This window comes from Cryptococcus neoformans (genome assembly GCF_000091045.1).
Source record: "Cryptococcus neoformans var. neoformans JEC21 chromosome 2 sequence".
In the NCBI taxonomy this organism is placed as follows: Eukaryota; Fungi; Basidiomycota; class Tremellomycetes; order Tremellales; family Cryptococcaceae; genus Cryptococcus; species Cryptococcus deneoformans.
In genome coordinates this window covers 1,571,581-1,599,513 of record NC_006684.1, presented here as the reverse complement: position 1 = coordinate 1,599,513, position 27,933 = coordinate 1,571,581, and the positions used below count along the sequence as shown (strand labels likewise).

At 50.1% G+C, this 27,933-nt stretch overlaps 14 protein-coding genes across 14 annotated transcripts in view; 7 read left to right on the top strand and 7 right to left on the bottom strand.

Moving 5' to 3' along the window:
- Positions 1-35: 35 nt before the first annotated feature.
- On the bottom strand, positions 36-3,258 carry CNB05690 (bZip transcription factor, putative). Its single transcript, XM_569310.2, has 5 exons — positions 3,133-3,258; positions 2,761-2,961; positions 2,383-2,544; positions 905-2,326; positions 36-840 (listed from the first exon to the last, which is right to left on the bottom strand). Exons 2-5 carry the CDS (start codon positions 2,816-2,818, stop codon positions 638-640), a joined length of 1,845 nt encoding a protein of 614 aa, XP_569310.1. The 5' UTR covers positions 2,819-2,961; positions 3,133-3,258; the 3' UTR covers positions 36-637.
- A 206-nt stretch (positions 3,259-3,464) lies between these two features.
- On the top strand, positions 3,465-4,387 carry CNB05680 (hypothetical protein; the record flags this gene model as incomplete). Its single annotated transcript, XM_569309.2, has 4 exons — positions 3,465-3,578; positions 3,635-3,860; positions 3,941-4,169; positions 4,237-4,387. The coding sequence occupies exons 1-4, from the start codon at positions 3,513-3,515 to the stop codon at positions 4,385-4,387; spliced, it is 672 nt and encodes a 223-aa protein (XP_569309.2). The 5' UTR covers positions 3,465-3,512.
- Positions 4,388-4,576: 189 nt separating this feature from the next.
- CNB05675 (hypothetical protein) lies at positions 4,577-5,169 on the bottom strand (the record flags this gene model as incomplete). The annotated part of the gene is made up of 3 exons (XM_024658909.1): positions 4,577-4,717; positions 4,782-4,934; positions 4,993-5,169. 3 exons carry the CDS (start codon positions 5,167-5,169, stop codon positions 4,577-4,579), a joined length of 471 nt encoding a protein of 156 aa, XP_024514250.1.
- Positions 5,170-5,698: 529 nt separating this feature from the next.
- CNB05673 (hypothetical protein) lies at positions 5,699-6,619 on the top strand. The gene is made up of 4 exons (XM_024658908.1): positions 5,699-5,931; positions 5,979-6,199; positions 6,348-6,429; positions 6,492-6,619. The coding sequence occupies exons 1-4, from the start codon at positions 5,804-5,806 to the stop codon at positions 6,541-6,543; spliced, it is 483 nt and encodes a 160-aa protein (XP_024514249.1). The 5' UTR covers positions 5,699-5,803; the 3' UTR covers positions 6,544-6,619.
- CNB05670 (hypothetical protein) lies at positions 6,582-8,984 on the bottom strand. Its single transcript, XM_024656638.1, has 8 exons — positions 8,461-8,984; positions 7,720-8,310; positions 7,577-7,646; positions 7,421-7,497; positions 6,966-7,334; positions 6,840-6,914; positions 6,711-6,792; positions 6,582-6,667 (listed from the first exon to the last, which is right to left on the bottom strand). Exons 1-8 carry the CDS (start codon positions 8,916-8,918, stop codon positions 6,611-6,613), a joined length of 1,779 nt encoding a protein of 592 aa, XP_024512221.1. The 5' UTR covers positions 8,919-8,984; the 3' UTR covers positions 6,582-6,610.
- CNB05660 (oxidoreductase, putative) lies at positions 8,565-11,343 on the top strand. The gene is made up of 6 exons (XM_024656637.1): positions 8,565-9,464; positions 9,564-9,884; positions 9,955-10,260; positions 10,337-10,661; positions 10,740-10,813; positions 10,951-11,343. The coding sequence occupies exons 1-6, from the start codon at positions 9,456-9,458 to the stop codon at positions 11,119-11,121; spliced, it is 1,206 nt and encodes a 401-aa protein (XP_024512314.1). The 5' UTR covers positions 8,565-9,455; the 3' UTR covers positions 11,122-11,343.
- Positions 11,344-11,578: 235 nt separating this feature from the next.
- On the top strand, positions 11,579-15,554 carry CNB05650 (dolichol kinase, putative). Its single transcript, XM_569044.2, has 9 exons — positions 11,579-12,169; positions 12,219-12,806; positions 12,857-13,395; positions 13,453-13,616; positions 13,679-14,395; positions 14,474-14,676; positions 14,754-14,811; positions 14,904-15,047; positions 15,173-15,554. The coding sequence occupies exons 1-9, from the start codon at positions 11,667-11,669 to the stop codon at positions 15,290-15,292; spliced, it is 3,036 nt and encodes a 1,011-aa protein (XP_569044.1). The 5' UTR covers positions 11,579-11,666; the 3' UTR covers positions 15,293-15,554.
- On the bottom strand, positions 15,453-18,308 carry CNB05640 (proline-tRNA ligase, putative). The gene is made up of 7 exons (XM_569307.2): positions 17,633-18,308; positions 17,462-17,570; positions 17,308-17,401; positions 17,123-17,258; positions 16,998-17,062; positions 16,242-16,933; positions 15,453-16,159 (listed from the first exon to the last, which is right to left on the bottom strand). Exons 1-7 carry the CDS (start codon positions 18,277-18,279, stop codon positions 15,680-15,682), a joined length of 2,223 nt encoding a protein of 740 aa, XP_569307.1. The 5' UTR covers positions 18,280-18,308; the 3' UTR covers positions 15,453-15,679.
- A 145-nt stretch (positions 18,309-18,453) lies between these two features.
- Positions 18,454-19,302, top strand: CNB05630 (hypothetical protein). Its single transcript, XM_569306.2, has 2 exons — positions 18,454-18,746; positions 18,870-19,302. Exons 1-2 carry the CDS (start codon positions 18,503-18,505, stop codon positions 19,151-19,153), a joined length of 528 nt encoding a protein of 175 aa, XP_569306.1. The 5' UTR covers positions 18,454-18,502; the 3' UTR covers positions 19,154-19,302.
- Positions 19,114-20,432, bottom strand: CNB05620 (3-hydroxyanthranilate 3,4-dioxygenase, putative). The gene is made up of 3 exons (XM_569305.2): positions 20,074-20,432; positions 19,878-19,958; positions 19,114-19,760 (listed from the first exon to the last, which is right to left on the bottom strand). Exons 1-3 carry the CDS (start codon positions 20,336-20,338, stop codon positions 19,576-19,578), a joined length of 531 nt encoding a protein of 176 aa, XP_569305.1. The 5' UTR covers positions 20,339-20,432; the 3' UTR covers positions 19,114-19,575.
- A 1,188-nt stretch (positions 20,433-21,620) lies between these two features.
- On the top strand, positions 21,621-23,507 carry CNB05610 (expressed protein). Its single transcript, XM_569304.2, has 5 exons — positions 21,621-21,756; positions 21,829-22,005; positions 22,102-22,232; positions 22,342-22,677; positions 22,809-23,507. Coding segments are annotated over exons 1-5 (1,233 nt in total). The 5' UTR covers positions 21,621-21,754; the 3' UTR covers positions 23,396-23,507.
- CNB05600 (dolichyl-diphosphooligosaccharide-protein glycotransferase, putative) lies at positions 23,471-24,847 on the bottom strand. The gene is made up of 4 exons (XM_569303.2): positions 24,568-24,847; positions 24,211-24,432; positions 23,810-24,159; positions 23,471-23,724 (listed from the first exon to the last, which is right to left on the bottom strand). The coding sequence occupies exons 1-4, from the start codon at positions 24,783-24,785 to the stop codon at positions 23,546-23,548; spliced, it is 969 nt and encodes a 322-aa protein (XP_569303.1). The 5' UTR covers positions 24,786-24,847; the 3' UTR covers positions 23,471-23,545.
- A 1,764-nt stretch (positions 24,848-26,611) lies between these two features.
- On the top strand, positions 26,612-27,200 carry CNB05585 (hypothetical protein; the record flags this gene model as incomplete). The annotated part of the gene is made up of 2 exons (XM_024658907.1): positions 26,612-26,841; positions 26,899-27,200. The coding sequence occupies exons 1-2, from the start codon at positions 26,640-26,642 to the stop codon at positions 27,198-27,200; spliced, it is 504 nt and encodes a 167-aa protein (XP_024514248.1). The 5' UTR covers positions 26,612-26,639.
- Positions 26,639-27,933, bottom strand: part of CNB05583 (hypothetical protein) — a 1,372-nt gene continuing 77 nt past the window's right edge. Inside the window, exons 1-2 of the mRNA XM_024658901.1 lie at positions 27,851-27,933; positions 26,639-27,781 (exon numbers count right to left, since the gene is read on the bottom strand). The exon at positions 27,851-27,933 is cut by the window's right edge and continues 77 nt beyond it. Of these exons, the coding sequence (XP_024514247.1) occupies positions 27,494-27,781; positions 27,851-27,853 (291 nt within the window). The 5' untranslated portion in view covers positions 27,854-27,933 and the 3' untranslated portion in view covers positions 26,639-27,493. The remainder of the gene's footprint in view (positions 27,782-27,850) is intronic.

Genomic DNA, 27,933 nt, shown 5'->3' with positions numbered 1-27,933 from the left:
CTTGCTTCTCTTCCTCGTTGGCTGTCACGTTTGTTGTCGTATTATGCTTGCATATTGAAGAAAAAAGAAAAGAGTTGATCGATAAATCGAGCTTTTTAACGAGTTACAATGATAAAAAAGAAAACTGAATGAAAAGGTGAGAAAGTAAAGCTGACGAGCAAACGTCAAAACAGATGAAGAAAGAGAAGGAAGAAAAAAATTCTTTAGAAAAGACCGCCCACAAGGTGTTTGCAAATATAAATGTAGCAATGAGCTCCAAAGACTATACGACCACGAAAAGAAAAGCAAGGCAGAGACGGGTCAAGCAAAAAGTAAGGAAATTCAGAGGCAGTATGAAAAAGTGGAGAGTGTCTACTGATACAAGTGTGGTTAAAGAAAAAAAAAAAAACATCAAACGCCATTTTTTGAAGAATGATCACATCATGACCAAAAATCTCCCGACTATCCTTTTCATCTATCCATCTTCCTGCAGTTCGCTTGCGAGATGATTGATATAGGCGTAGTGTGTATTGATAAGAAGAGGGCTGTGTTGCGGTGTGTTGCTGCAAGAGGCGTGGGACTATACATAAATTCATCGTGTTGAGCGGGTGGGGAGTAAAAGCGGGGAAAAAATGGCAACGGCGAGGACATAAAACTCTCATCTCAGCCTTCCTCCATAAGGCGCCGGGATACCCAGCCCGCAATCACGATGCTGCATCAAGATGGCAGTAAGCCTGCCAACTTCGTCATGCATCTGCTGCACCGTTTGCTGGAGACGTTCATTCTCGATGGTAAGCCCTTCGACTTTGGATTGGAGCTCATTGAGCCATGCCTTTTTGCGTTGACGGCATTTGAGAGCAGCTGTTTGGTGCAAAAGACCGAGGGTGTTAGCCTTTAAAAGAAGGGGGGAGGGAAATACACTTGCCCTGTCGATTCCTCTCCAAGAAATTCTTCCTCTTCTCCTCCTCCGTCTCAAACTTTTGTTCCTTCTTATCACTGCCATCATCCTCATCTTCACTTCCATTCCCACTTCCACTCGTACTTCCCCCCTTCTTCTGGACTGGTATAGAAGCGGCAGTGGCGGCAGCGCTAGCCCTTTTTCCCTTCTTGGCATTCCCTCTAGCCGCCCCATCAGATTTCCTCTTTGACCCGGTCTGGGGTGTAGAGGTGTTTGAACCTTTTCCTCCACGTGATGATCGACCTGTCGGTCCGCCGACGCCACTCCCGGGCGTCCCCTCTGCTTCTTCTCGCTTTGACAGCTCTTGATGTGCTTGACTGAGGAGGAAAAGACCGTTTGCAGCCTGTGAAGCCGCATTCGCATTATGCTGTGCGTAGTCTACATATCCCATCGGCAGTTGGACTCCTGGATGGCCTGGGACGCCATGAACGCCTGGCACGCCAGGGATGCCAGGATGGGCGTTGTGTGGATGGCCTGGGTGGCCGGGATGGCCGGGGTGGGCAGACATGGCCGGTGCGAAAAACTGGTTTTGCCCTGGCGCACCAGCAGGCGCTCGGGACATATCGCCAAAGACACCGGTAAGTGCGTTGAGCGTGTTGGGAGTAATTGTGTCTTGGCCCGGGTGGCCAGAGTGGTTGTTTGCTGGTGAATGAGCGTGTGAGAGGGGGTGAGGGTGATGGGGATGAGGTTGCATGTGGGGCGGAATAGCGGAAGGCGGTTGGATCGGCTCGGTGGAAGATTGGCTCTGAGAAGTTTGAGAGTTGGAGGAAGCGTTGGACGTTGTTTGGCCTTGCGCCTGTGCTTGTGCGGCAGCGGCTTGGGCGACCTCGCTACTTTCTCCAAGAGGAGTGACGTTTGTGATTGAGTTGAGGAAAGCGGCCGTGTTCGGCGAGGGAATAGGCAAAGAATTGAGCGACGAGTTTATAAACGAGTTGTAACCCGGCGTGAAACCTGATCCTGTACCGGGTGTAAAGCCAGTCCTAAAACCTGAAGACTCGAATCCGCCTTCAGCGTTCCCTTCGTTGGGCCTGAGATTATTAGAAGTTGAAGATTGGTTTGCGCCCTGGGGACCAGTGAGCATAGCCGGGCTCAAAGGGCCCGAACGAAGAGATTGATTGGCAAGCCAGGGGAATTGAGTAGGGTCCGCAGCGGCAGGGCTCGTGAGTGATGAAAGAGGTGGTAAGGCGTTGTGGCGGGTAGAGGTCGCGTCTGTACCACGAGGAGGGGTGTCGCGGTCAGAAGTGCCGGGACCGTGCGAGTCGCGGAATGACTGTTCGAATGGGTTGGGTTCTTGTTCGAGTCGGGAGCGCGCCACGGCATTAGGTCGGAGAGGAGGTCTCTGTACGTCGGAAGCTTGGTCGGCAGGTTTGTCCTTGTCGGAAGACCCGGCTGGTGAGGTGTTAACGAGGGCGCGATGAGACAAAGCAACCAAGCACCAAACTTGCCTTTTGCATTCCCGCTTTCCTTGCTCTCCTTATTCTCGACCGGTGTCGATTCTGTCACGGTGACAGTAGCAGCCAAGTTTGAGTTTTCTTCACCGCCTCTTGACGCGGGAGCTTCAGATAGTTGGCGTTTGGGGTTAGAGGCAGAAGATGAAGGTCGAGTAACTAGAAAACCATTGAGAAACAACGGGACGATTGAAATGGTAATATCAGCGTTATGTGATGTCATTGTGGGGCGTGAATAAAATGGTTGAAATGGAATGGATCATGCCGCCGGGCACGACTTGGATTTATCGCGTAACGCGTAGGAAGCATATGGCGTATGCGTAAAAAGCATATGTGAAAGAAGGGCGGGTTTGACGAATTTGAAAAGTAACGTACCAGAGTTCTCAATAGACGAGTGAGGCATTGAAGGAGGTGCTTGTGCAACCGCAGCCATTTTTCAAGAAGAGCAAATAGTAATACACTTTTTTTTTTTTGTGGTGAAGGCGACGAATGCACGCAGTGAAAAAGATTTTTGAGAGTGGAGCGTTTAATGCTACAATCGAGTGGCAAATAGTCTGCGATAGACTAGCAGTGGCACTGTAATACATTTCATAGTGGACAGGTAGTCAGCATTTTGGGTACAAGATAAAGACATGACAAAAGGGACGATTTGAGAGGAGACGGGGTGCAAGGCGGATCTGATTATAAAGCAAAGGCGGATGAAGGGGGAAAGTGGTAGAAAAATAACAAAAGGAGAGATGAACTCACAGGTGTATAACTGTAATGAGCACTGTCGCAGTGGAAAGTGGTTATGACGATGTGTGGAAGAATATGATGATATGGATTGGTGGGTTCTGCTGGAATCTGTTAATGTGAGTGACGACGGAAGGGTGAGTGGAAAGAAGGAACCAAAACTCACCAAGAAGATGGAAATGACGACACTGAGAAAACCCCATTCGATGACGCAAACAAGCCGTTATAAAAATAAAAAAAAAGGATATTATGGATATCTTCACTTTTATCGCTTTTCTCCGAAAAAGGAAAAGGCGCTCGTTCATGGGCATGCCTATAATATGTCCTCTCCACCCATGCCTATCCACTCGCGTCGGGCCCATCACGACCTTGTTGTTGAGCCTGACTGGAAGCGAATGCAGATCCGCTATACAAATACGATCCCAATCCACTCCTCTCCTCCTCATCCATCCGTCGCCATGGCAAGTATCCCTCTGCACTCTCCGCATCGCCAGCACCAACTTACGTTTTTATCTAGTCAAATCTCTCTCTCTACACCGTCACCGCTCTCCTCATCCTCGACTCTGAAGGCCAGCGGGTCTTTGCAAAGTATTATAACCCCCCGCACCAGGCCGTTCCGGGGACTGGTATCCCCCTCGAGCTCGGTGTTGGCGCCGGAGGGCCCGGGATGGGCGGGCTGGTCGGTTTCAAGGAGCAAAAAGCGTTTGAGAAGAGTGTGTTTGACAAGATACGTCGTGGTGCCGGTACGTCCTTCTCCATCACGGAGGAGTGATTTTCGTGTTTGCTGCGAGTATATATTGATTTTGGGAGATGATCATCCTAGGCGAGATACACCCCCTTCCACCGCACATCATCCTCACGCGCTCCGTCGTCGACCTGACATTCATCATCGTCGGCCCTCTCTCCTCATCCAACGAACTGATGCTCCATCAAACCCTTTCCGCATTCTTCGATGCCGTCAACTTGCTTTTGAGAGGCTCGGTCGAGAAGAGGAATGTATTGGAGAGCCTGGATCTGGTCTTGTTGGCCGCGGACGAGACGATTGACGATGGGTGGGTGGTTTTTTTTCCCTCATCTTTCCACCTCCAAGCTTAATGGACCAACCGTAAACCATCACAGGGTCATCCTTGAAACAGACGCTGCAGCAATTGCCTCTCGCGTCTCCCGCCCTCGACCTGATACGACAGATATTGTTATTAATGAACAAACGCTCATGAATGCGTACACATCCTTGCGTGATAGGGTGTCGCAAAAGATTCAGCAGTTTTAAGAGTCGGGAGTCGGAGATGGATAAGACGGGGAGATGGATAAGACGGGGAGATGGATAAGACGGGGAGATGGATAAGACGGGGGAAGAGTTGTATACAAAAAAAATCCATATTTTATGTTTTTCACTCTACAACGTTCCAGTCTAGAGAAAGGCGTCAGAAATGGGCCGTTTAGACGCTTTGAAAGGTATTTATGCAAAACGTTTTGCGCATCCTTGATCGAGACTGGCACTTTGTCCACAGATCCTTGATCGAGACTGGCACTTATCCTTGATCCTCGATCCTTGCCTAGACACGTACAGCCACAGCGAGTACGACGAATATGATCGAATCCTACCTCGTAAAATCATATCAGCTGGCGCACCTGGGCCGGGGAAAACACCGGTCCAGAGGTACATTACTAAACATCTCCTGGACAGCCACGTCTGTCGCTTCCCAATGACATACCAAATCGCCCCTGCCCGCTTGGTTATTGTTCTCGGTGAGGGTGGAGGTGATGATGTACTTGAAGCCGCGTGGGTGGAGTGTGAGCATCTGGGATTTGATTTTCTGTGTGGCGGTGGGGGAGCGGTGAGCGAAAAAGTCTACTGTCCAGCCCGGGACGTACCTCTGCCAGCCCCCTGCTCAACTCTTTCATGCGTCCCGGATCCGCATGGTCGTACGCCACATCGCGCAGTGTCGTAGCGAGGAGTTGACGGATGCATGCACGGAGTTGGTCTGCTGGAAAGACGGGCGTGGATGTGCTGCTGCTGGCTGACGAGGCGTGGGTCGTTGGAGCGGGCATCGGGGCTGGGCAGGAGGAGAAAGAGCGGGTGCGAGGAATAAATTCGCGAACGGGCCGAGACGCGACCTGTTGTTGTTGTTTGTTTTGGCTTTTTCCACTCCCCATCCGATACACTTCATGTCGCATCTCCCGTCGCCGCCGCTCTCCAGCTCGTCTGCGCCACCGAACCCCTGGTCGACGCAGCGCGAGGCGTGGGTGGATGAGCCGCGCTCGCCGCCGGTTCCTGCGCTCGGTGCGCCGTCGCTCGGGGACGCTGGCGAGTACCTGAACCGGCGGGACCTCGCCCCGCAGAAAGGGATCCCGCGCGCCCTCGCCGCCGCGGGGGGGAGGCCCGTCCTCGCGCTGCAGGTGCTCGCACGGGTCGTCGACAGCAGCAAAGGCAGAGACAAGTTTCTCGTGGGTCCCCCCCTTTCTCGTGTCCCCCCTGGGCTGACCGGCCTAGAAATGCGTGCAGTACACCCTCAGGACATACGTCTACCTCCTCGCCCTCCCCCTCCCCCTCCCCCTCCCCCCCCGCCTCGCCGGCCACCGCCGCCGCCTCGCACTCACCATCGCCTCCCTCTCCCTCGTGCGCAAGTGCCTCCTCCTGCTCAACCCCCTCCACCCGCTCGCCTCCCTCCTCGCGCCCACACCCATGTCCCCGCGCGAAATGCTCCTCCACCTCGTCGACCTCGCAGGCGCAGTGGCCGACGACACCGTCTGCCTCGCCAGGCTTGGCTTGCTCAGGCGCAGACTCGGACACACAGCCGAGACGTGGGCAAAGTGCGTCCTGTCCGTCGGAAAGAACACGCTGATCGTTTGCCGTCTAGTCGTTTCTGGCTGCTCACAACGCTCATCGCGCTCTGCAAGCTCCACTTCCACACCGTCCCCCGCATCTTCTCCCCTGTCCTTCATCCCCAAACACATCCACAAGCCTACGCACAGTCACGCATACTATCCGAACGAGAGCACGAACGAAAAGCAACAAGAGAACAGCTAAAAGAAGCCAAATGGACAAACCGGAAACTGGTCGCTGATCTCTTGTTTGTCTGTACGTATCTCCTCGCACTTGTTTTCCCCGCTGATACAACTCAATGCGTGATGCTTGATACTTGATACTTGCTTGATGCTTGATACTTGACACTTGCTTGATACTTGATACCTGATACCTGATACTGTACTTGCTTGACCCTGATCAGCATACGATATCCTCGACCCCAGCTTGCCATCCCCTATCCGCTCCATCCTCGGCGAACCACTGAAATGTACAACCGGCTTGCTCTCCGGACTGATCAGGTATCGTCCTCTTTAAACACAATCAGACCAGCACTAATATAATACAGCCTGACAAAGTTGTACAACCAGCATTGGGATGCTAGTCTCAGCAAAGGCTAGATCGGATGTAGTTTATTCTTCTAGATGTGTACATGTATCAAACTCTGCATTGTCAATTGATCAATCTTTACATCCCCTCTTCCTCCTCGCTCGACCCAGCAATCGCATCCCTTACTTTCCTCTGCTTTACCCAAATCAGCATCAACCCATGCCAAAAAAAAACTCACCCCGAGATTCCGTTCACCCTGCTTGGCAAACTCTACCGAAAGCTCCGTGGCGGGTACACTCCCTGGGAATTTACTCGAGTGGCTAATTGCTTGTTTAAGAGACGTTTCATCATGATACGCCATACGTACAAGACAGTAAACGGTTTCGTCAGCACCTCTGCAAGCGCGCACGTAACGCCTATCGAAGTACCCAAATGCGGCGGTCTGGTGGTTTATGTGTCAACCCCAAATAACAGAAGAAACGAAAAACCTCACCCCGCCATATCCAAAAGCTTGACAATCAACGCATACTCTCCAGGTGTACGTACCACCATCTCTGAAAAGATGAAAAAGTTTCCTTTCCCCTTTTCTTGCGCATCACGATCTTGCGTATCACGAGATGGTCGCGTGCGGGTAGTAGATATCGTCGGTATCGAAAACGTGCTCGACGAACGAAACGTCCCACCCAGGAAATTCCGCAGGTGGCAAGTAACCCGCGTCGTCTCTCCCTCCCCGCCGCTCAACCCCGCCGACACGCCGGACCGCTCACAAACCCGTACAACCCCCCTCGACTGCTTGCCATCAGCCGAAACGAGGTCGACCATGATGACAGTGTGGACGAGTCGTCTGCTTAGTGTCGAATTGCTACGTAAAGCACACAGTCAGTTTACTCATTGCCCACAGACCGAACAAGACGATGGGAAAGAAGAGAGTTGGAAGAAAAAACGTACTCGGCGGGGATGATCCCCCCTGATCCATCACGTACAATGAGCCGGACAATCAATGGCGCAGAAAGCGATGGAAAACCCTATACCCACATCAGTTTCTGCAAGGCCCGGGGGGAAGACTCCTTAACACGAGGGGAAAGGGAAACGATAGCGACGCACGCGAGATAGAGGATGTAGACCCAATGCTCTACCTCTTGTAGGACTCTGCAGTATCTCAAGCTCATACGACCTATGAATAGTCAGTTTATGCATCAGTGGCGGCGAATCAAAAGAGTTGAGCCGGGGAACAAAAGGGAACGTACCATTTTTCAAACGTCGGGATATCCCCTGGTATCCCATCATCCCAGCCTACATCAACATTTCCCTTCCTGGCTCCCGTCCCTATCGATTTACCATATTTCCCTTTTCCTTTCGTCCCCTTTCCCGTCCCCTTCCCCGTCCCCTTTCCCACTCCCACTGCCGTTCCCACTCCCGTTCCCACGCCACTCACATCCCCACCAAAATCTGCAACCCTCGGCACCCGATGCGGCCTTAACACGATATACGCCTCTGGCGGAGGAGGACGTACTTCCCCCACTCGCTCACTGTCCATCCCTTGGCTATCCGCTCCTTTGCGCAGGATCAATGTTTTCTTCTCTGACTGGGACAAGGAAGTGGCGTCCAGATCATCTCCCACTGCTTCATTCTCGACTCCACCTCGGAATTCCTCCTCCTCCTCTAAAACAACCCTTGGCCGCCTCACCGTCTTCCTCGGAGACACCCGCGTATAGTCCACCTGGAATCCCGACAAGACACTTGCTGTACCTCCTCCACAAGACGGCTCTGGGGCAGAAGCAGGCGGTGGAGGAGGTGCTTGACGCATGCCGTTTTTATTTGCATAGGTACCGTTGATGCTGTTTGTCGTCGGGTTTGACGTAAAAGAAAGAGCGCCGCGAGAAATAGGACAAGTCGGGTATGGCAACGGGTATGGCAACGGGTATGGGAGTGGTAACGGGAACGGACGGTCAGTTGAATGGGAGTGCGGGTGATAAACATAGTCATACACGTAGCCATCCGCCTGAGTTCGACGTTGCGACGAAGCGTACGGGGCGTGTCCGCGATGTGGGTGAGAGGGGGAACGAGCCAGAACGTCGTGCGGATCGTAGACTCGTACTCGATCCGCCTGCGGATGGAGGGGCGGTGGATGAGTTTTGGTGGATTGCGATTTCATGAAACGGGGAGCTAGCCTTTCGTGATGTGGAAATGCGAGTGAATATCGCAGTAAATCAACAATACGCACGGAAAAAGTCACCTCAAAGACAAAAGACAAAACGACCAGCCCCATTCGAGATGGGAGTATTCGCCCCATACTCAATCTAGAAGGCCCGTGGTTGTGTGCTGGTTTAGGGAAAGTTTTAGTGAAAAAATGATCGCTTCCGGATCTCTCTCGTTTCCCCACACGGTAGCAGCAAAAGCACGGGAAGCACGGGTCGGGGCCTTGGGCGCACGCTAGAACCAACATCAACGACTTCCATAGACAGGGCGGGAGATCGACATCGATCGGAATCCCAAACGATGGGTGACTCGGTGAAAGATAAGGAACAAATGAATGAAAGAGACAAAGGACCGTGCGTCAAGCAAGACACGAGTTACACACCACCCAGGCACGAGTTACAGGCACCGCCCGTCGCACAGGATGGACAGAGAATGAACTCCGTTTCCTCGCCATTCTCGACTTCTCTAGCGGGATGGGCCGCATACCTCTTTTTTGCAAGTTCCGAGCCGAACCAAGCTCCGGCCGGTGCATAAACCCTCCACTCTTCATTCTCCATTCATTCTTTCGTTTGACGCCAAGCAGAGTTCAGTTATGCCATAGATCACGCGCTTTTACATGATGATGGGTAACTTTGATCCATTACCCGTAGTAAGCAGCAATGCTGTCATTACTAAAAATCAAGTGTCCTCCGGGAATGACGTGCTTTCGTGGGATTCTAACGAGTGCGATCTGTTCACTACCACCCACGGCGGCCTCTGTATCCCAATCTAGCGTCTGGAGAATATGTATAAGGTGAGATCTCTATCAGCTATTGCAGCCGGAAAGGTTCAGACACCCACTTTTCCATACACAACATACAATCTCCGCCAGTATCTGCCTAACCCCTCGAAGGACCTACACATCGCACCACGATCAACGATCATCAGCAATACCATGTCCTTTTCGAGCCCCTCCTCCTTGTATTCGTCAGTCTACTTCTCATCACCCCCCTCCTCCCCTCCATCCACACCACCTCTCACATCCCCATACCCTTCCTATGCAAACAAACCCAAAGTCCTCTTGATTGGCGACTATTGCGGCCACGAAACCTTTGATAAACAGATCCGCGAAATCGCCGAGGTACATACTCTCCCCACAGTTACGTACGACGAGACAGTAGAGTTGATCAAACAAAAAGTGGAACAAGTCGGCGGAGGCTTTGTCGCTTTTGGGGTGAGTCGCCTCATACGTCTCTACCAACCCAAAGAGAGAGAAGAGAAGAGCTAACAGGCGTCTGAAATAGGGCTTATTCACTAGCATGGACACATTCCCCGACCGATGGGACGCCACCCTTCTCTCCCCGCTTTTACCATCCTGCAAACTCTTCGTCGGTCCTGGGGCGGGTTACGACAAAGTCGACGTCCCATGGCTTACTTCCGTCGGAGCCATGTACGCCAACGCACCCACCATTGTGGGCAAGAGGACGGCAGAAGGAGCATTGGTGCTGACGTTGGCTGCAATGAGGGGGGTCGTGAGGTATGATATGAGTGTAAGAAAGGGAGTATGGGGCGATAGGGGCGTTAGAACTGTTGATTGGAAGACCGCCAAGGTAAGTCGTAGGTGATGATGTTCCTCTTCTCTTCACATCCCTTTGCAGGATGAACATTCATTCAAAACGGGTACAGATAGGCATCATAGGCCTCGGATCAATCGGATCCCACCTAGCTTTCCTTCTATCCTCCATCGGCGCCACTTCCATTTTCTACCATTCCCGTCGCCCATCCCTTCACGCCGCATCCAACCCAGCGTGGACGTATCTTCCCAATCGGGACGACCTTTACGCCCAGTCAGACGTCATCATCCTGGCATGCCCATTGACAAAAGAAACAGAAGGTATGATTGGACGGGCAGCGTTTGGGAAGATGAAAGATGGAGTGATTTTGGTCAATGTGAGTAGGGGGAAGGTGGTCAAGGAGGAAGAGCTGGTGGAAGCTCTGGAGAGCGGCAAAGGTGGGTTTTTCGTTTTCATTTGCGCTTTGGGTTTTCCATCTCGAGATTGTTCTTCCTCCGCTGATAATTTGATTTTAGTAATGCGAGCAGCGCTAGATGTTTTCGAAAACGAACCTACCGTCCACCCAAATCTCCTCACGAATCCCAATGTCGTACGTCCTTCTCTCTCTCTCCCCTCTCTTCTCCCTCTTCCCCTTTCCTCTCCTTTCCACTGTTCCCTTTCCTTCCCATCTTTCCCCCCAATCCAGACATTGCTGACCCCCCCGTCCTCGCACTTTTTTTCCCTCAGATCCTATCTCCCCATGTCGCTCCCGCTCCCGACTCCATGGGCCCATATATAAAAGGCGAAGTCATCGAAAACATTATCCACTATCTCCAAACCGGTATGCCGCTCACACCCATTAACTTGCCCCAGCTCAAAGCTGAAGGCTGGGAGGTTGATGGGAAGGAATTTGTTTGATTTTTAATCACTTTGCTCGTCATGTTTTAGTCATGTGGGAAGCCGTCAACGCTCAATTCCAGACACTCTTTCGACCTGCCTCTGAACTTTTGAACGGGGGATGACTGCATTAGTAGGATAGTTCACTGGGACTTTAGGCCTGGGAGTATGTTTGCGATATAAATTCTTCTTGATGTGATCCTCTGTTTCCTCATCCGACTCGCTGATCTTGCATAAACTACCATAGCCTCATGGTCATGCATCTCTCTTCCTGCATATTTTGTACCTGCAAACGAAGTGCTCTGGTGCTGTCAGTCATGCATGCATACGGCTTTCGACAACATCGGTATGCTGCATTCGGTCTATTCATAGTACGTAGTGATGTATCGGCGGCCGGCTGACCTCCACTCTCGGGGTCTGCGTCGACATTTCGTCGTCAGGCCGGTTGTCCTCGTTTGTTGTCGCTTTTTCCGTCCACAATTCTTCATTAGCTCTTTGCTTTATTATAGTTTCAATCCCTACAGTTCTCGCTTCAACAGCGAACTGTCTTACCAAAAAGTAGCGCGATGGCGGTCCAATCATCAAGGTCTCACCATCACCGAGTCAGGCCACGTTCGCATTCTCGCTCTTCATCATCCCCTTCTCCTCCTCCCGCACCACTGCAACAAAACCATATCCATCCCCATTCATCTCTTCGAGGATCACAGTCATCTCTTCACAGCTCGCGAGATATCCGAGAGAAGCGTAGGAGCTTCAATGCGAATCGCACATCCATGTTGAGCGCTGGAGGGCATCGGAATAGAGCACTGAGTCGTGGTGCCATCCCAGCGTTTCCAAACATGGATGACCGACGGCCAAACCCAGGAGATGAAAATGCCCTAATTGTGGATACAGATGGTGTAGGATTCTCGACGCAGTATGGAGCGTCGGCAAGCTCTATGACTGGCGTGAGTGGGAGCGAGCAAGAGTTCTTGACCGGGTTGAGGGATGAGACCGAAACCGAGATTGAACGGGATAAAAGAGATGCGGCGCAATGGAGGAGGAGCGTTGATGACCTCGTAGATAGGACGTGAGTTTAATGTTCAATCCCAGTATATCAAAAACTAATCTCTCGATAGCCCCACACCATTGGCTTTAAATAATCCAAGACACCCCTTATCCTCTCGCCGCCCCATCCCCCAAACTGCTCCCCCCTTCACTCTGCTTCCTTTCCGCATAGGGTTCCCCGGTCTTTCAGCTTCTGTAAAATTTGGTTGGAAAGGCCAAAGACGGATATGGAGTTTACCGATCAAAATGAGTAGGAGGCGCTGCGAGAATGCGCTTGTTCTCGGCGCGGTGTTATGGGGCATTTGGGTTCTGGTGATCAAGTGGGACGAAAAAGCCGTTGCAGGAGAAATAGGGCTTCTCGTTGGCTTAACGTTATTATATACCGCTCTTCGTTTCCAACCGACTCCACGACGTCTTCTTTCCCAACTCCCACCAACCAACAGACCCGCATCCCCTGCTATTGCCTCACCTTCAAGTTTTCCTTCAAGTCACGCCAGAGAACGGATCAGGCGCGGCTCAATGAGTAACGCTAACGGTTCTTTATCACCTTCTTTCCCAAAGGATGATCACCGAGGAAGAGCTTTCTCGCCGGATGAAGATGGTAGAATGGGTATTGGGGAAAGAGCCAGTATATGGGGGACAGAGGAAAGGGAATATCGGTCCGTATCCATACCTCCATCTTATCTGTGCAGAGCTCATGATGATACAGTGAATGTCCCGACGACGGTATTTTCTATAGTCTTCTCCTTGGACCTCTTGTAGCTGCCGCTCTCCTCCATTCTGCCTTATCACAACTATCCTCTAACCCTTCTTCACCTATCGCTAACGGATGGAATATCGAACCTCCTCTCGTCTTACCTTCCACACCCATTCGTCGGGGTGCGAACATCACCAACGAAGAACCTACCGACACCATCCGTGCCTTGTCGGCTTTGGCTACCTCCCGTCGTAACCTTGTCCAGCTGTTCACTCTTTGCTCTTTCGTTTTATTAGTTCATGTTACTCGCTCCTTACACTTGGAGATCACTCAGTTTCGAATCAACTACCCTCACAATACCAGTGCCCCGGATGCGGAGATTGCGAAGCTGCATAGTCTGCAAGCCCAACAAGCTAGTATAGGGACATATTGGTTAAGGAAGGGGGAATGGAAGCGGACTCGTAGTGTGGTTGGATTTTCTTTCCTTGTGACTGGAGTTTGTCTATTGGTCAAAGCAGTGACTGCAAAAGTTGGGAGAGGGGTATGGAGTGGTGAGTGGTCTCATGCTTTAACCGAATCACAAATCTGAGACAAAAAAAAAAAAACAGACATGTCACCCTCAGATATCGTTATCGCTACTCTATTTTACCAGTTCAGTATCTACGTATGCGTTCGCCTCGCTAGAAGGGGAGTCACCCTCGGAGAATTGGCAGCAGTGTGCAATGCGGCTACAGCAATGGTCATGGAGACCACCAACCTTACACGAATGAAGGTCAGTGTTCGCGTTTTACTATAGGGTACGATTTGGGCCTATAAGCTAATGGTCCACAACAGATAAGCATATTCAGGACACCCTACATCAAAACATATCGACTTCCAACTCCATTGTTAATATTCCAACTCGCTCTCATCCCCGGTTCCCTCCTGGCAGGGTTTCTCCTTTCCCCCCTCCTTTACCTCTCACGCAACCTCGCTCAAAAACCCGCCCACCGCCTCCGCCTCCCACACGAAAAACCCGTCCATCGACGCCTCCTTGCACTAGGCTTCTACGCTGGCTCCGTCCTCATCTGCGGGGGTCTCGTCGGCGTATGGGCAAAATGGTGTCTCGGCGGACGCAACCCTTTTACATGGGCATTCTTCTTTATCTTTGAAGGTACCCACGCATGGACAAGGCCGGCATTGATGGCGTATTGGGTCGCCTTGGCGGTGATATCGGTAGCAGCGTGGGAAAGGCAGTTGAATCGCGCGAGGAAGCATAGGCGGTATGTCGTACCTGGTACTGCCGCCATCCGTGGAGAAGGTCCAGGAGGTCCGCATTCAGTTGCAGGTGGACCCGTTGGGAAACAGTCGGGACTAGGGTCTGGGAATGCGCTTGGGAATGCGACGAATGGTGGGCAGCCAGGCGGAGCAGCGCAAGAGGGATTTACTGGCGTGGCTGCGCAGATGATGGATGCAGCAGATCAGAGGATGCCAACTTTATCAGTCAATGCTAGGAGGAAGTCTTTCCATGCGCTGGCGGTAATCATGTTCATCCCTGGAATCGCTGTTGACGTAAGTCCTCTTCTGTTTCCCTCTTTTGCAAACCTTGAAACGACGATCCATGAACTAAAACAAGATTTGCCGATATAGCCGGCATTCACTCATTTATCTTTCTCTGTCGCATTTGCCGCATTCAACTTTGTAGAATACGTCCGGTACTTCGCGCTTTGGCCTTTTGGCGTCAAGGTTCATCTCTTTTTGAACGAATTCCTGGATCACAAGGATTCTGGGACAGCAATCTTGAGTCATTTTTACTTATTGGCAGGGTGTGCTGCGCCTCTATGGTTTGAGGGGTAAGTGCCCAATTTAATTCTTCCTTGTGTTCTCAACCGCAGCTGCACAAACTTACATTATGGATATCTTGGGTCAGTTCGAGCGACATCTTATCTTACTTTGGGGTACTCTCACTAGGCATCGGCGATGCCTTGGTAAGTATTTCACTATCTATCCCTCATCTTCGCTCGTCCGTTGCGGAATGATCAAACGATCAAACGCTGATCAATATATGTGTGACTCGCAGGCATCAATTGTGGGTCGTCGAATAGGAAGATTGCGTTGGTGCACCGTATTCGGCAAGACGGTAGAAGGGAGCATCGCATTCTTCTTGTCTGTGCTCGGTGCATCATGGATCATGTGGGCATTCGGGGTTGTAGACAACTTCAACGTGCGTTCTTCCCATTTATTTTTCTTCTCCTTTCCTTCTCCAAAAACAAGAGGGAGGACAGAAAAACTGATTTGTTCTTTTTCCCGCTCTCTACCCATCATTTCAACCCTTTTTTTCACGTGCAGTTCAAACCATACGCAATCACTGTTGGTTTGTCAACCCTTCTGGAAGCCTTCTCCGCCCAGAACGATAATCTGATTCTCCCAATGTTTGGATGGGCGGTCGGGACTCTTTTGGGGGTATAAGTGAGCTGTTGTCTGACTGAGGGTTTCGGACATCGCACATTGCGCTTGTCATTGTCATTGTTGCACTGATGGACGAGTCAGAGAGCTGGGAATGTTTTCATATCTGCTCAACTGTGATGGGATTAAATCAGGGGAAATTTGTATATAACATAACCATATTGCATCATAATACTTAAAAGTCTTTTTTCCATCTAACTCCGTGCTGGTTCAATCATCATTTTCCAGCCATTTTCATGATTGCAGTACTATGCATCTTTTGCAGTTACCCCTGTACACAAAAAGAAAAGACTTCCCGCTCTCCCCCATTCTAAAAAACCGGATTCTCTACAACGTCCTACTTGCAAACCCCCTCGCCCGGAACGTAATGGCCCCGCAAAAAAAGAAAACTTAATAACTCCTTCCAAACAAGGTCCAGCTCTTCGCCTTCTTTCCACACTGCACACATTTTTGCTCCTCTCCCTGCGGGAACTCACCGAACCTCTTTTGGTCAAACGGAATACAAAGCGACTTGGCTCCCGCCGAAGGCGCCTTGGCATCTTCCGCCGCACCCTTGTTTGCCAGACTCTTTGACTTTTCCTTAATCTCATCCTCACATTCCTCGGTTTCACACCAGGGGAGGACAAGGACATTCTTCGCGTCGAGGGTGGGAACGACGTCTTCCCAGTTGGTGACGATCTTGAGTCGGTCATTGAATGTTGCGGCGGCACGGTCGAGCATGGATTTTTGAATGTCGTCGAGGTAGGTGCGGACAGTGTTGGCAATGTCGGAAAGAGGCATGGGGGTCTTGTGGTTGTCGTATCGACGGACAGAAAGAGTAGAGTTGTTGGCAATGTCGCGGGGACCGAGTTCGAGTCGGAGAGGGACGCCCTAAAAAGAAGTCCAAAAGCATTAGTATTGACTCGGAAGAACCGAACAGAACAAAACTTGGGAAAGATAGAGAAAGACTTACTCGCATCTCCCAATCGTTAAACTTCCATCCAGGAGTGTACCCATCCCTCAAATCAGCCTTGGCCCTGATACCCGCTGCCACCAACTCCCTCTCCAACTTCAAACACGCATCATAAATCGGCTGGTTCTTTCCCTCACCCTTACTCAACCCAACGGGCACAATCGCAACCTGCTGAAGGGCGACGCGGGGAGGCAAGACAAGACCTTGGTCGTCACCGTGGACCATGACCATCACACCCAGCGAACGGGTGGAAAGACCCCACGAGTTCTGGTACGCATACAATCGACCTTGAGACTTGTCTGGCGACTCGACGGTAATGTCAAACATCTTGGAGAAGTTTTGACCCAAATGGTGAGAAGTGGCAGCCTGGATACCTCGGCCGGTGGTAGGGATGAAACCCTCTACAGTGGTGGTGTAATCACCACCGGCGAACTTTTCCTTTTCAGACTTTTTACCGGGGATGACGGGCACAGCGAGGATATCTTCATAGACCTTTCGGTAGAGATCGAGAATGTCGAGAACTTCCTTGTCAGCATCGGCCTTGTCGAGGAAGGCGGTGTGGCCTTCTTGCCAGAGAAATTCTCGGGTACGAAGGAAAGGCTGGGGGTTCTTGAATTCCCATCGGACGACAGAGTTCCATTGGTTAAGCTTGAGGGGGAGATCTCGGTGAGAGTTGATCCATTTGGCATAGTCTGATGGCCAATTCGTTCAGTCAATTGCTGCCTTTTTTGATGCGCAAGTAAAGAAGCAACTTACAAGGGTACATGACGGTTTCGGAAGTAGGCCTGATAGCAATGTGCTCGTCAAGGTCGGAAGAACCACTATCATAAATGATTAATGAAATGTGTCGAAAAAGAAGTTCAAGATGACGAGAGACTTACGCCTTGGTTACCCAAGCGACTTCGGGGGCGAAACCCTCAATGTGGTCCTTCTCCTTTTCGAGCCTAGCACTAGAGACGAACATGGGGAAGTAACAGTCCTGAACACCGAGCTTCTTGATCTCGTCGTCAAACCAGTCTAGCGAAGAATGTCAGCTTTTCAATGTCGCGCAAGAAAAAGTACATACTCTGGATGATTTGCCAAATAGAGTAAGACCAGGGACGGAGAATGTAACAACCAGAGATGTCATAGTAATCGAGCATCTGGCCCTTGAGAAGGACCTATTTAAAATGGAGTTAGTGCAAATTAACCACAGCTACACGGACAGCGAGTCTACGTACATCAGTGTACCATCCGGAGAAGTCTTCGTCCTTCTTGAATCGGATAGCCATCTCGTATCGGTCATCGTCGGCAGCAGCGGTGGAAGTCTCAGCCTTGGCCTCCTTGGGACTGTCATATACATATCAGCGAACGGAGTATCTTACATGACCAAGTTTCAGAAACCGACTCACGCAGCGGGTTTCTTCTCAGTAGGAGCAGGAGCAGAAGCCTTCAACTCTGCAAAGTCAACAATTTTGACACCCTCGCCCTCCACAAGACTGTCGAGGTAGGCCTTGATATCGCTTCCCTTGATCAAAAGCGTAGTAGCAGAGCTAGTCAAGTGAACGGCGTGCTGTTCTTCGCTCTTGGCGAGCTCAGCATCAAGCAAGAGATGAAGAGTCTCAGGCACAGGATTGGAAAGCGCAAAGGCGGAAACATCATCCTTGCTGGCAGCAGAGGGAATGACTTCCTTGATCAAATCCTCAGAAGCGAGACGGAGTTCCTTGAGTTCGAGGAGTTTACCGATCGCGCCCGAAGGAGTCTCAGTGTTTTCCTGCGCAAGGACCATGACAGGGGTGGGGACAGCGCTCTTGGCGGTCTTGGGCTTGAAAAGGAGCGTTTTGGTGAGAGGTGTGGTGGCGTGGTTGGCGGAAGCAAGAGTGAGCTCTGCCTTCCATTCGGCAGCACCTTTTACGGGGGCGTGGGAGATGACATCGGGGTGGGCGATCTGGAGCTGGGCGAGACGGTCGAGGATGGCGGTGTCTGTGACGGACATGGTGTGGATATGGTGTCGTGTGGTGATAAAAGCTCTAGAGTGCTTGAAGAAGGCACGGAGCATGAATCTGTCGGGGCCGTAGAAGAAAAAAAAGTGGAAAACAAGAGAGACTGACACTTTTCGTTTGTAGACCTTTTTGGGATCGATCAGTGTTACGTAATCACGATAAGCCTCTCACGTCTCACCCATCCATCTCCGACCACGCCGACTCCGTCGCTCGGCAATTCTTCTGTCCAACTTTCTCCCCTCTAGCCTCCAAGGAAAAGGGAAAAACAAAACCGCAAACATGTCCTCCAGGCCCTACACCCTCCTCCGTTTCCCCAGGACACTCCCGGCACCCCACCGCCAACCCTTTGCCAGATCACTACACACCTCCATCCCCCGGACCCGGCCGAACACCTCTACCACCAGCCACGGTCGAATAGGTTCTACTTTTAGTTCTGCTTCTGGTTCGGGATCGGGATCTTCTCAAAGCGGAAGTGGGAAGAAACCTAATCGTCATGCGTACTGGTATCGCGAGATCGTTCCTGGTACGTTACCCATGGCCGGTTGTTATAGTCCACATGTGTCTTGATCCCATTTCGCTAACGTCCGGGTCTTCCCTTTAACCCCGCTTCAAATAATCTATTGTACTCGTTGAATACGTAAAACAGCAATGGTCCCCATATTCGTCATCTCCACCACCATCTTCCTCTCCCTCTCCCTCCTTCGTACTTACCTCTCCCACTCCAAATCCCTCGCCGAATCCGAAGCCCATATCGCTTTGCTAGAAACGCAGCTCGCCCAGTTGAGGCTAGAGCAGAAGAAGATGAGGATAAGAGAAAAGAGAGAGAGGGAAAGGATGTTGCCGCTTGTGGTGGAAAGGGTGTTGCAAAGAGTGGGCGTTGTAGGTGAGGACGAAGATGAGAAAGAGGAAGAGCAGCCGAGGCTATTATAAATGTGAAAACTCATTTGGTTTAATGTTGACTGTGTCCTTTGAAAAGAGTATAGTATGGTTAATGGAAGCAGGTGTCGCTTTGGGTCAACGATCACTTTAATGATACTTGGAGCGATATGAAAAAGGTTGGTAAGAATGTATTCTGCGTTACATATTGGCTACTATAACCCGCTTCGCTCCAAGAACCCACGCACATAATCCCAAGAACCCCAAGGACACTAAATTGTAACCACGCTCACACCACCCCAAAAAAGACAAAGATTGCCCTCCAAAGCCCCCAAACCTCCAACCACATTTCACAATAATCCCCAGCCTTCACATACCTATCCCGTGCCAATCAAATGTATCCAAGCAAGCCCTATCGTCTTTTTTCATCCTAATTTTTCGTTCTGATTTTCGTCGTAATTTTCATCACCCGAGTTTTACTTTGGAGGCGCAACCTCGCCACATTCCGGACATCGTCGCCATTCTTCATCGCTCATCCACCTCTCAATCACAGGTTTCAACTGCGTATCCAAATCGGAACAGTAAAATGTCACTTCTCGGATAGTCACGAGTTTCTCGGCGTTGGCGTGGGTCGGGGAGGGGCAGTACCATCGCATCGTGTCTGTAAAAGAAAGAAAAAAGGGAAAGATCAGGAGTCAGAACTTGAATGTAATGAAACGCAAAAAACGCATGCGAGGGCGTTTGGAAAGAAAGAAAAGGAGAAGGGAAGGGGACGCACCGAGGAATTCGCCGGGACGGACCATCTCCATCACCACACCGATCGTATCAGCAACTCTCCTCGGCGAGTGAGGTGTGTTAGCTAAAAAAAAATAGTAAAAAAGGATCAGCATTTACCCTCGACTGAGAAGAAAAAAAAAGTTAAAGAGAACAAGTTGCGGGACAAAAACCGACCGGAAAACAATTTGAAAACATACCAGGCAACAAAAACATATCCCCTTCCTCAATCACAATATCCTTAATCTTGCCTTCATCCACAACCTTCAACGTCATCGCGCCCTTGTACTGGTAAAACCACTCTTCAGTAGTGTTGATATGGAAATCAACTCGCGTGTTGGGTCCACCGACGATCATGGTGATAAAGTTGGAGCCCTTGTAGAGGCACTTGTTGCCAACTGGGGGTTTGAGGAGATGCGAGTTCGCTTCGAGCCATTTGGGGAAATTGATAGGTGGGGGAAGCATCGTAGTCTTCCTTTTGTGCTTTTGTTCTTGGGCACTGGGGTAGGATAAGGATTGAACGATGAAATAAACAACTACGATCGACAGTAAATATAAATATTTCCGTTCGTTCGGACGATAAGGGGAATGGGTGACTGATGACTCGTTCAATCGGCGGGATTCGGTCGACCTCCACCCTACCAGCCTCCACCATTGCCGTCCGGCTTCCAGCTGCGTGTGGCGTTTAACTTTACTTGATCTAAGATCTGGCTCTGTTTGCTCTTTGCTTCCTTCTCACGAATACCCAAAGCATACAATCGTGAGTGCCGAAATGCATACATATATAACCCTGGGTACCGAGCAAGTCAAAGGAAAAGATGCGACCGTACTTTATGCCTCTTTTTCACCTTTGAGATATAAAGATATCCAGCTAGTATATCTCAGCATCGTTAACTGTACCCGACAGGGCAACACCACCTATTGATATATTGATCCAAAAGGTGCCTCATTCAGCTACGTCATCTTCGTAACACCTTTGCTATCCAGTCTTTATTTCAAAATCCGTGGCAAACCATGGTAAGCCCGCAACTCTTCGAATTGCCTCAGTTCCCCAAACATGTCAAAGCTCATTTTCAATTTTACAGGGAGTCTGCCATTCTCAACAAGCCCATCCCCAACCCCGTTCCCGTCATCCACCGCCTAACGGACCTATCCGCCATCGTCCATTCGTGTTGCCTCCTATCCCACCGCCACCTCCTCGACGACACGCTACCAGCGGCGACGGTGCAGACAGGCAGAATAAATCTCCCCTTTCTCCTTCTTCTTTATTAAGGAAATTTGGGTCACCGAAGGATGGTGGTGCTGCCCAGGGGGGATTCGGTGGAAGAAGATGATCATCATGATGGGACCAAGTGGTAAATGACCATCTATATAGAACTTGTGTAGTGTTGACCTTGTTTTTTATATGTACGTTTGCCTTTTATCCATGAGCAATTTTGGCCCATTTCGTTGAGCATTATATTTGCTCCTCCTAGAGTAAGAGTAAACACTGCGACAAGTTCACCGTCCTTAACCTTCTTTTCATCGGGTGGGGTTCTCTTCCTCCCTGGTTCTGGTCACGCGTTTTAGTCTGTCACACCACTATGTCGGCTGTCTTTCCTATGATCAGACAAAATAGTTTCATCTATAACGAACTACTATAAATATCTGTAGTCAGAGTTCCAAATTCAAGTTCCATCCATCCTTCCAGTTAGTGTCCGTTCATTCGTTCAGCTCGTAAGTGGAGGTCACCGCTTCTTCTCAGACGCGAAATCCAGGGTTCCGACGCGTAAAAATCCCATATGAGTTGCACCGATACATCTGCAAGTCTCTTACACCTTTTTCCATCCATCCTTGCTCCTTTTCTGTTACTTGCCATTTACGATATCCCATCCACTCAAGATGTAAGCGCCCCAACCCTATCCCGTACTATTTCATTTTCAACGCTAACAAAAACCTCATTCCAAAATCTCCAGGTCTGACCCCTCCTCTCCCAAACCCGCCGACGCGCCTGCTCCCTCTTCTTCCTCCTCCATCGACCCCCAAGCGATCCGGGCTGAGGTTGAAAAACTCGTCGCGGAAGGTAAAAAAGCTGTTGCTCTCCATCAGTGGGAACAAGGTGTAGACCGTTACGCTACTGCTCTTGATCGAATGTACGCTTCTCTCACCTTCCTCCACACACTCACTCTTTCACGGCGGTTGATTGATGCTGATGAATCTTGTGTAATTACGGTGTATATTGCCAACAGGCGACTGCTCGTAGGCGATGCCGATCCGGAAATGGCACCTCTTCTTTTAGCGTACGGTAAAGCCCTTTATGACCTCGCTTCAAGCCAGGCAGGTGTGATGGGCAGAGAAGAACCTGTTAGGCAGGAAGACGGTAAGCCATTTCTTCCATCGCAAGAAGAACGCACTGGTTGGAAATCCCCAGGACTTGTACATTGGTAAAATGGACGATCATCAGAAGCTAATACATGCAAAAAACCTAGATGTGCCGGCTGAACCGAACAATCCCAACTTTGTCTTTTCAGGCGACGCCCCATCAGACGACGAAGGTGCAGCCGACGAGCCCGAGCCTGAACCTGAGTCCGAGCCCCAAGCTTCTTCATCCTCCGCTCCTGCCCCAGCACTTGGTACCGATGCTGCCGAAGGCGATGAGATGGAGGAACTTGAAGATGACTATAACGCCGCCTGGGAAGTTCTCGATGTCGCACGGACGATATACCAAAAGATTGTCGACGGTTTGAAAGAGGGTGAAGGGAATAAAGAACGAATGTTGTTGTCAGACTGTTACTTGGCCTTGGGTAATGTTAGCTGTGAGACTGGTACGTGGTTGGTTTTTTTGTTCGTTCATATCAGCGAAGCGGGACATATTGCCTGTCTAAAACTTTCAACTTGGAACTGGAACTCTGGCTGACTCAAATTTTGTTCCCCTCGGTGGGTTATGGAAAAATAGAAAACTTCCCTCAAGCGGTACAAGACTTTACAGCCGCTGTCGACATCCAAAACACCATCATGCCTCCTTCCTTCCGGGACCTCGCTTCTGCGCATTACCAACTCGCCACCGCTCTCGAATTTACTCCTTCACCCCAATCTCGCACTTCTGCGCTCACCCATGTTGAATCCGCACTCTCTTCCCTCGTCCGCCGGAAAGAAGAACTTCTCTCCTCTGACGAATCCACATGGTCCGAAGCAATCAAGAAAATGACACCAAAAGAAAAGGAAGCCGAGATGAAGGATGTAGAAGCGTTGATGGGCGACTTGCAAGCCAAGATTGAAGAGCTTAAAGCGGCTCCGCCTGCGGAAGATTTGATACATGAGAGTATCTCGCATTTGATGGGTCAAACAGAGGAAGCAAGCGGAAGTGGGAGCAACAAGGTGGAGAGCGGGCCGGTAAATGATTTGACGAGTATGGTGAAGAAGAAGAAGCCCAAGGCGACGCCTGTGGCTCCGGCTCCAGTGTCCGCTCCGGTTGTAGAGAAAAGAGCAGCAGAAGGAGGTGAAGAGCCAGCGGCGAAGAAGGCTAAAAATGACGAGGCGTAGTTGTTCTGTCAGTCGCTGCTTCGCATGTTAACAATTCTATTTTCTTCGTTTCTTCGACCTTATCTCATCATTTATGGAAACAGACGCATTCTATGCATTTTTTCAAAGACTTCAAAATCTACACGCCTATACATCTTCTCCAGCTCAATTTTAGAAAAGCAAAGAGAAGGGGTAACCGCCATTCTTCATCTTGAACAACTTCATCAGTAAGCTGAACACTATAACGAGCATACCGAGCCACAGATAGACCCCGACACGCTGCTTGACGGCAGATGTCTGAGCAGGGACAAGGACAGAGAGCGCGACGATGGAGAATGCAAGGAGACCGTCTGCATAACAAACATGTATCAGCAATGACAAGACAAGTACGCGGAATGGAAATGAAAGAAAACCATAGAAGCGGTTAAAACTTACAGATCGCACCCACAACCTGAGATTCCAATCCCAACTGATTTTGATACCCCGCCGCAATCCACTGGACCTTCCCATCCCTTCCTGCAGCAATATAAGGCGCATTTTTAATCTTATTCCACATATAACCACTTGTAAAAGTCAAGATCAAGATGATCGAGGCGGTGCCCCACACAATGCGGGATTGGATGAGTGGAACGAGGATGGAGCGCAAAGAGTAAGCGGAGACGCCGATAGCGATGAGGGAGAGGGGGACGAAGATGAAGGGCCAAGGGTTGAGAGGAGTGTGAAGCTCGAAAGGCGAGGGAGTAAGACCGGAAACCCAAGAGTGCAAAGGAGGGGCAGACAGACCACTACGGTGTTAGATGTTAGCAAGGCTTGTAAGGTAATCTTTCCGAGCTCACTTTCTGTTCAAATCATAATTGATGACGGAAAGTTTGTTGTTCCTCCTAGGCCCGGCCAATGGAGGGTGGTACATGACCGTAGGCGCAGAGGTCAAACCCAACTGGTTGTAAATGGCCTGGCCATCTGCAAAGTCCAGCCTGGCGAAGAAATGTTGATCTCGTTGGGATTTAGGAAGACGTGCCCAGCTATCGGCTACCTGGCTGTATGACGGGTCAAACACTCTGCAAGTGTAAAAATTAGTCAAATCCTTTCGTCAGCTCCGGCACACTTCGATGTTCAAGGGAAAAAGGGTCGGTATTTTCTAGACTGCGGAAAGACGCAGACCAGAAAAGATGGACGATGGGTGTTGTACGCACTGGCATGGTTGACATTTGTATTGAGCAGGGATAGCCGTAAGCAATACAGTGACACTGTACTCCCTATCGAGAGCGAGGATATCATCGTAGGTCTTGGAGTCAAGCTTGATGACACCGTCACGAGATTTGGCAGCGAGTTTTGACCAGTGAGCCGGGTCTGCTGCGAGGGCGACCAACGAGAGAAAAGGGACAGCGGCGAGAAGCGATGTAAAGCGCATCGTGGAGAGCGCTCTTCCTAGAGTCTTTTTGGGACTGTGGGAGAGCAGAAAAGAATGAAAGAGTTGTCAAGTTCGGCTTGAACCACAAAGTACAGCGATAGATGCAGCCTCTCGTCGCGTTGGCAGCAGCATCGACAGGAAGGGTCATTATTACGTAATGATATCTTGAGTGACGGGCATACGATAACCAAAGCATGAATAAAGTGACTGTTTGACACGCATGTCGAAACCATGTTGATTAACAGACGGGAATGAATGCTAATGAAATTCGACGAGAAAACGTTCAACGCCATAATGAGATAGATAGAGATTCATTCAAGTTTATCATTGTTGAGTGTAATCGATCAGCGCGGCTCATTATCCGGTCTTAATAATTCGATCCATTGCATGTTGAGAGGTATGAGTAATGTAATGAGGATTTCATCGGGTCCGCCACACACATGCCATACGAGCCTTTCTTAGCGCTCACTTACCGTCTTTTAAACATCCAGTTTCCATTTTTGGCAGGACGTCTTACCACAAAACGTACCCTTATAGAGATCTGGCGTTTGATCTCTTCCTTAATGGTATCCTCCATACAATCCGCAACCAACAGGGAAGTCCCTTACCTTTCCAAGCATCAATTTGGGTCTAAACATCGGCCCTATTCTATCCGCTTGGAAGATGATCCATATTATCCTTGTTTCGGTCGTCGTAGGATTTACAAAGAAAACAAGCTCCTAGAGCATTGTCGTCATCTCTGTCCTATCAATTATGGCGTTCTAGGGCTGCAAACCATCAGGTCACTCCCATACTGCAAGGTCAGCGGACTTCGTCTCCTCCTTGTGTACTTGATGAGCTGTATCTCTGGCGAAAGTACAACCGTAGAAGTATGGGCGTTGATTACACACGAACCCATAAAGGAGCTTGTGGATAAGAAGGATGCTCCGATAGAGTATGGGTAAGGACAGATAATAATAGTATTCCCAGAAGATGTGCAAGAATGTCGAAGAAGTTAATGGTTGAAGCGCGTTGCATGGTGAGTGAAGCAACAACAGAACCTCTGTTCTATCGCTGTCACATCGATTGTTAGCTAGTACTTTCATCCCCCCGGTAGAGCTTACCTACTACTATGGATCGGAGCGCATAGACGGTGCAAGGCGCGAAGAACGGAGGAGATAATAAGTTGAAGAAAAACCTCTAGGTCTTGCTTATTTTAAGCAAGATGACTGAGACAACAACTGTTATTCGTCCGGTACCGCCTGCAGAGGCATACGCGCACAGTCAGGAGATTCCCTGCATTGCTTGTGGTTGTTGTTGAAACAGGGCTGGCTATCGCTTTGCTGTTGATCATTGTTGCTGTTCTTACGTACTTGTAAAGTTATTTGGTTCCGCCGTCCAGTCATTTAACATATTCCGTCCGCCTTTCCTTAGTTAGTACGTGGTGCGAAAGACCAATAAGCAACCCCTCTCTTTTTCATTGTTGAAGACGGATCGATGGTGTAACAATAATCACAGTCTTATCTTGTTTCAGAAGGATATACGATGTGGTAGCACGCCATTTTGCTGGCTGAAGTAATATGAACAATCTTCTCATTCAGCCAAAGACCACCAGCCCCAATTGGGGAACTGTCTGGGCGTCATCGCTCGGCAAGGAGTACGACGTTTCTCTCTTGTCGCCCTGCGTAATCTGACATAACAAGCGATAATAGGCTTAATATGCGGAGATAACAAGTCGCAGATCCCAAACTCTATGCTCCCCATTTCCCACGACTTTTTGCTTCCACTCAGTAGTGTTGTGGCTACCATCAATCCAGCAGTTAATTTTAAGACGTTCAGCACCATGAGAAAGATATATATCCATATTTTCTCGTCATGGATCAACTTTTTGCTTATACTCTAATCCGTTATTTTCTTTTGACTTTTTTATCTGTTGTTTGTGAACATCCTCCGTCCGTCAATCGTGCTTTTCAACACAACAATCATAGCACAACTCCGCAACGCATAAGCCTCAGATTAATAGAATCTTCCACACAAACCTGGAAAGAAAGCCACATCTATCCCAGCGCTCGAAATGGCAAGTCCAAAAACTATTCACTCCGCCAATGATCCATTAACTACCAAACTTGATCAGGGTCTCTGCGTCTCCCGTCGCCACCAACCTGTCATCGTCGCGGGTGGTGGACCTGCCCTCGTCCGCCCTATGGGAATGGGAATGGGTATGGGGATGGGTATGGGTATGGGCCGTCCAGGATTCGGGATGCCACCACGTGTGGTCGTGGTCAACCAAGCTCCAAGGCGTCATCATGGTGGTTTTGGACCTGGTTATGGGGGTCCTGGGTATGGTGGGCCAGGAGGACGTCCTGGAGGTGGAGGGGGGTACGGGAGACCGGGTGGGAGAAGTGGGGGGGGAAGGAGACGTTGATTGAGAATTGATGAAAGCTTCACGAGCTCCCTCGGCCGACATGTGGAATGTGTATAATAGGATGTTTCGCCTAAGATAGTATACGTAGAATGCCTAACCATGTCACAATTTGGAGAACGCAAACATCTCATACAGTAGGATGTTTCGGCCAATGATATGTAGACGTCGAACTGTCTTCCAGGTCCATGTCCGAGTTTGGTAGGCCATTTATCAATAACAGTCAAAAGATATCAAACATCCACTGGATTGGTAAATGTTCACAGAGTAGCAAACTGCGTCATCCCATTATAGTACCAATTCCTGTTTACCATCGTCCACCACCACCACCACCACCTCCTGGTCCGCCAAAGCCTCCACCGCCACCAGGCCCACCGTACCCACCACCACCTCCCGGCCCACCGAATCCACCACCACCTCCGGGCCCACCGAATCCACCACCGCCGCCAGGACGCCCTCCATGATGTCCTCCAGGTCCACCAAATCCTCCACCACCGGGACCGCCGCCCATACCCATACCCATAGGTTGTTGGTTATAACCACCGCCATAGCCGCCGTGTGGAGGTGGGTGTGCCTTTCGAGAGTGACAAAGACCCTGTTGGTATAAGTTAGCTTGCGGCATCTTGACAGGCTGACGGACGGCAAGCAACGACACAAGGCATACCATTTTATAAGTTGTTGACTGAATTATACGTTTGAGTTGATGTGATTAATATAATCAATATTGATAATTGTTGAGCAGTGGCT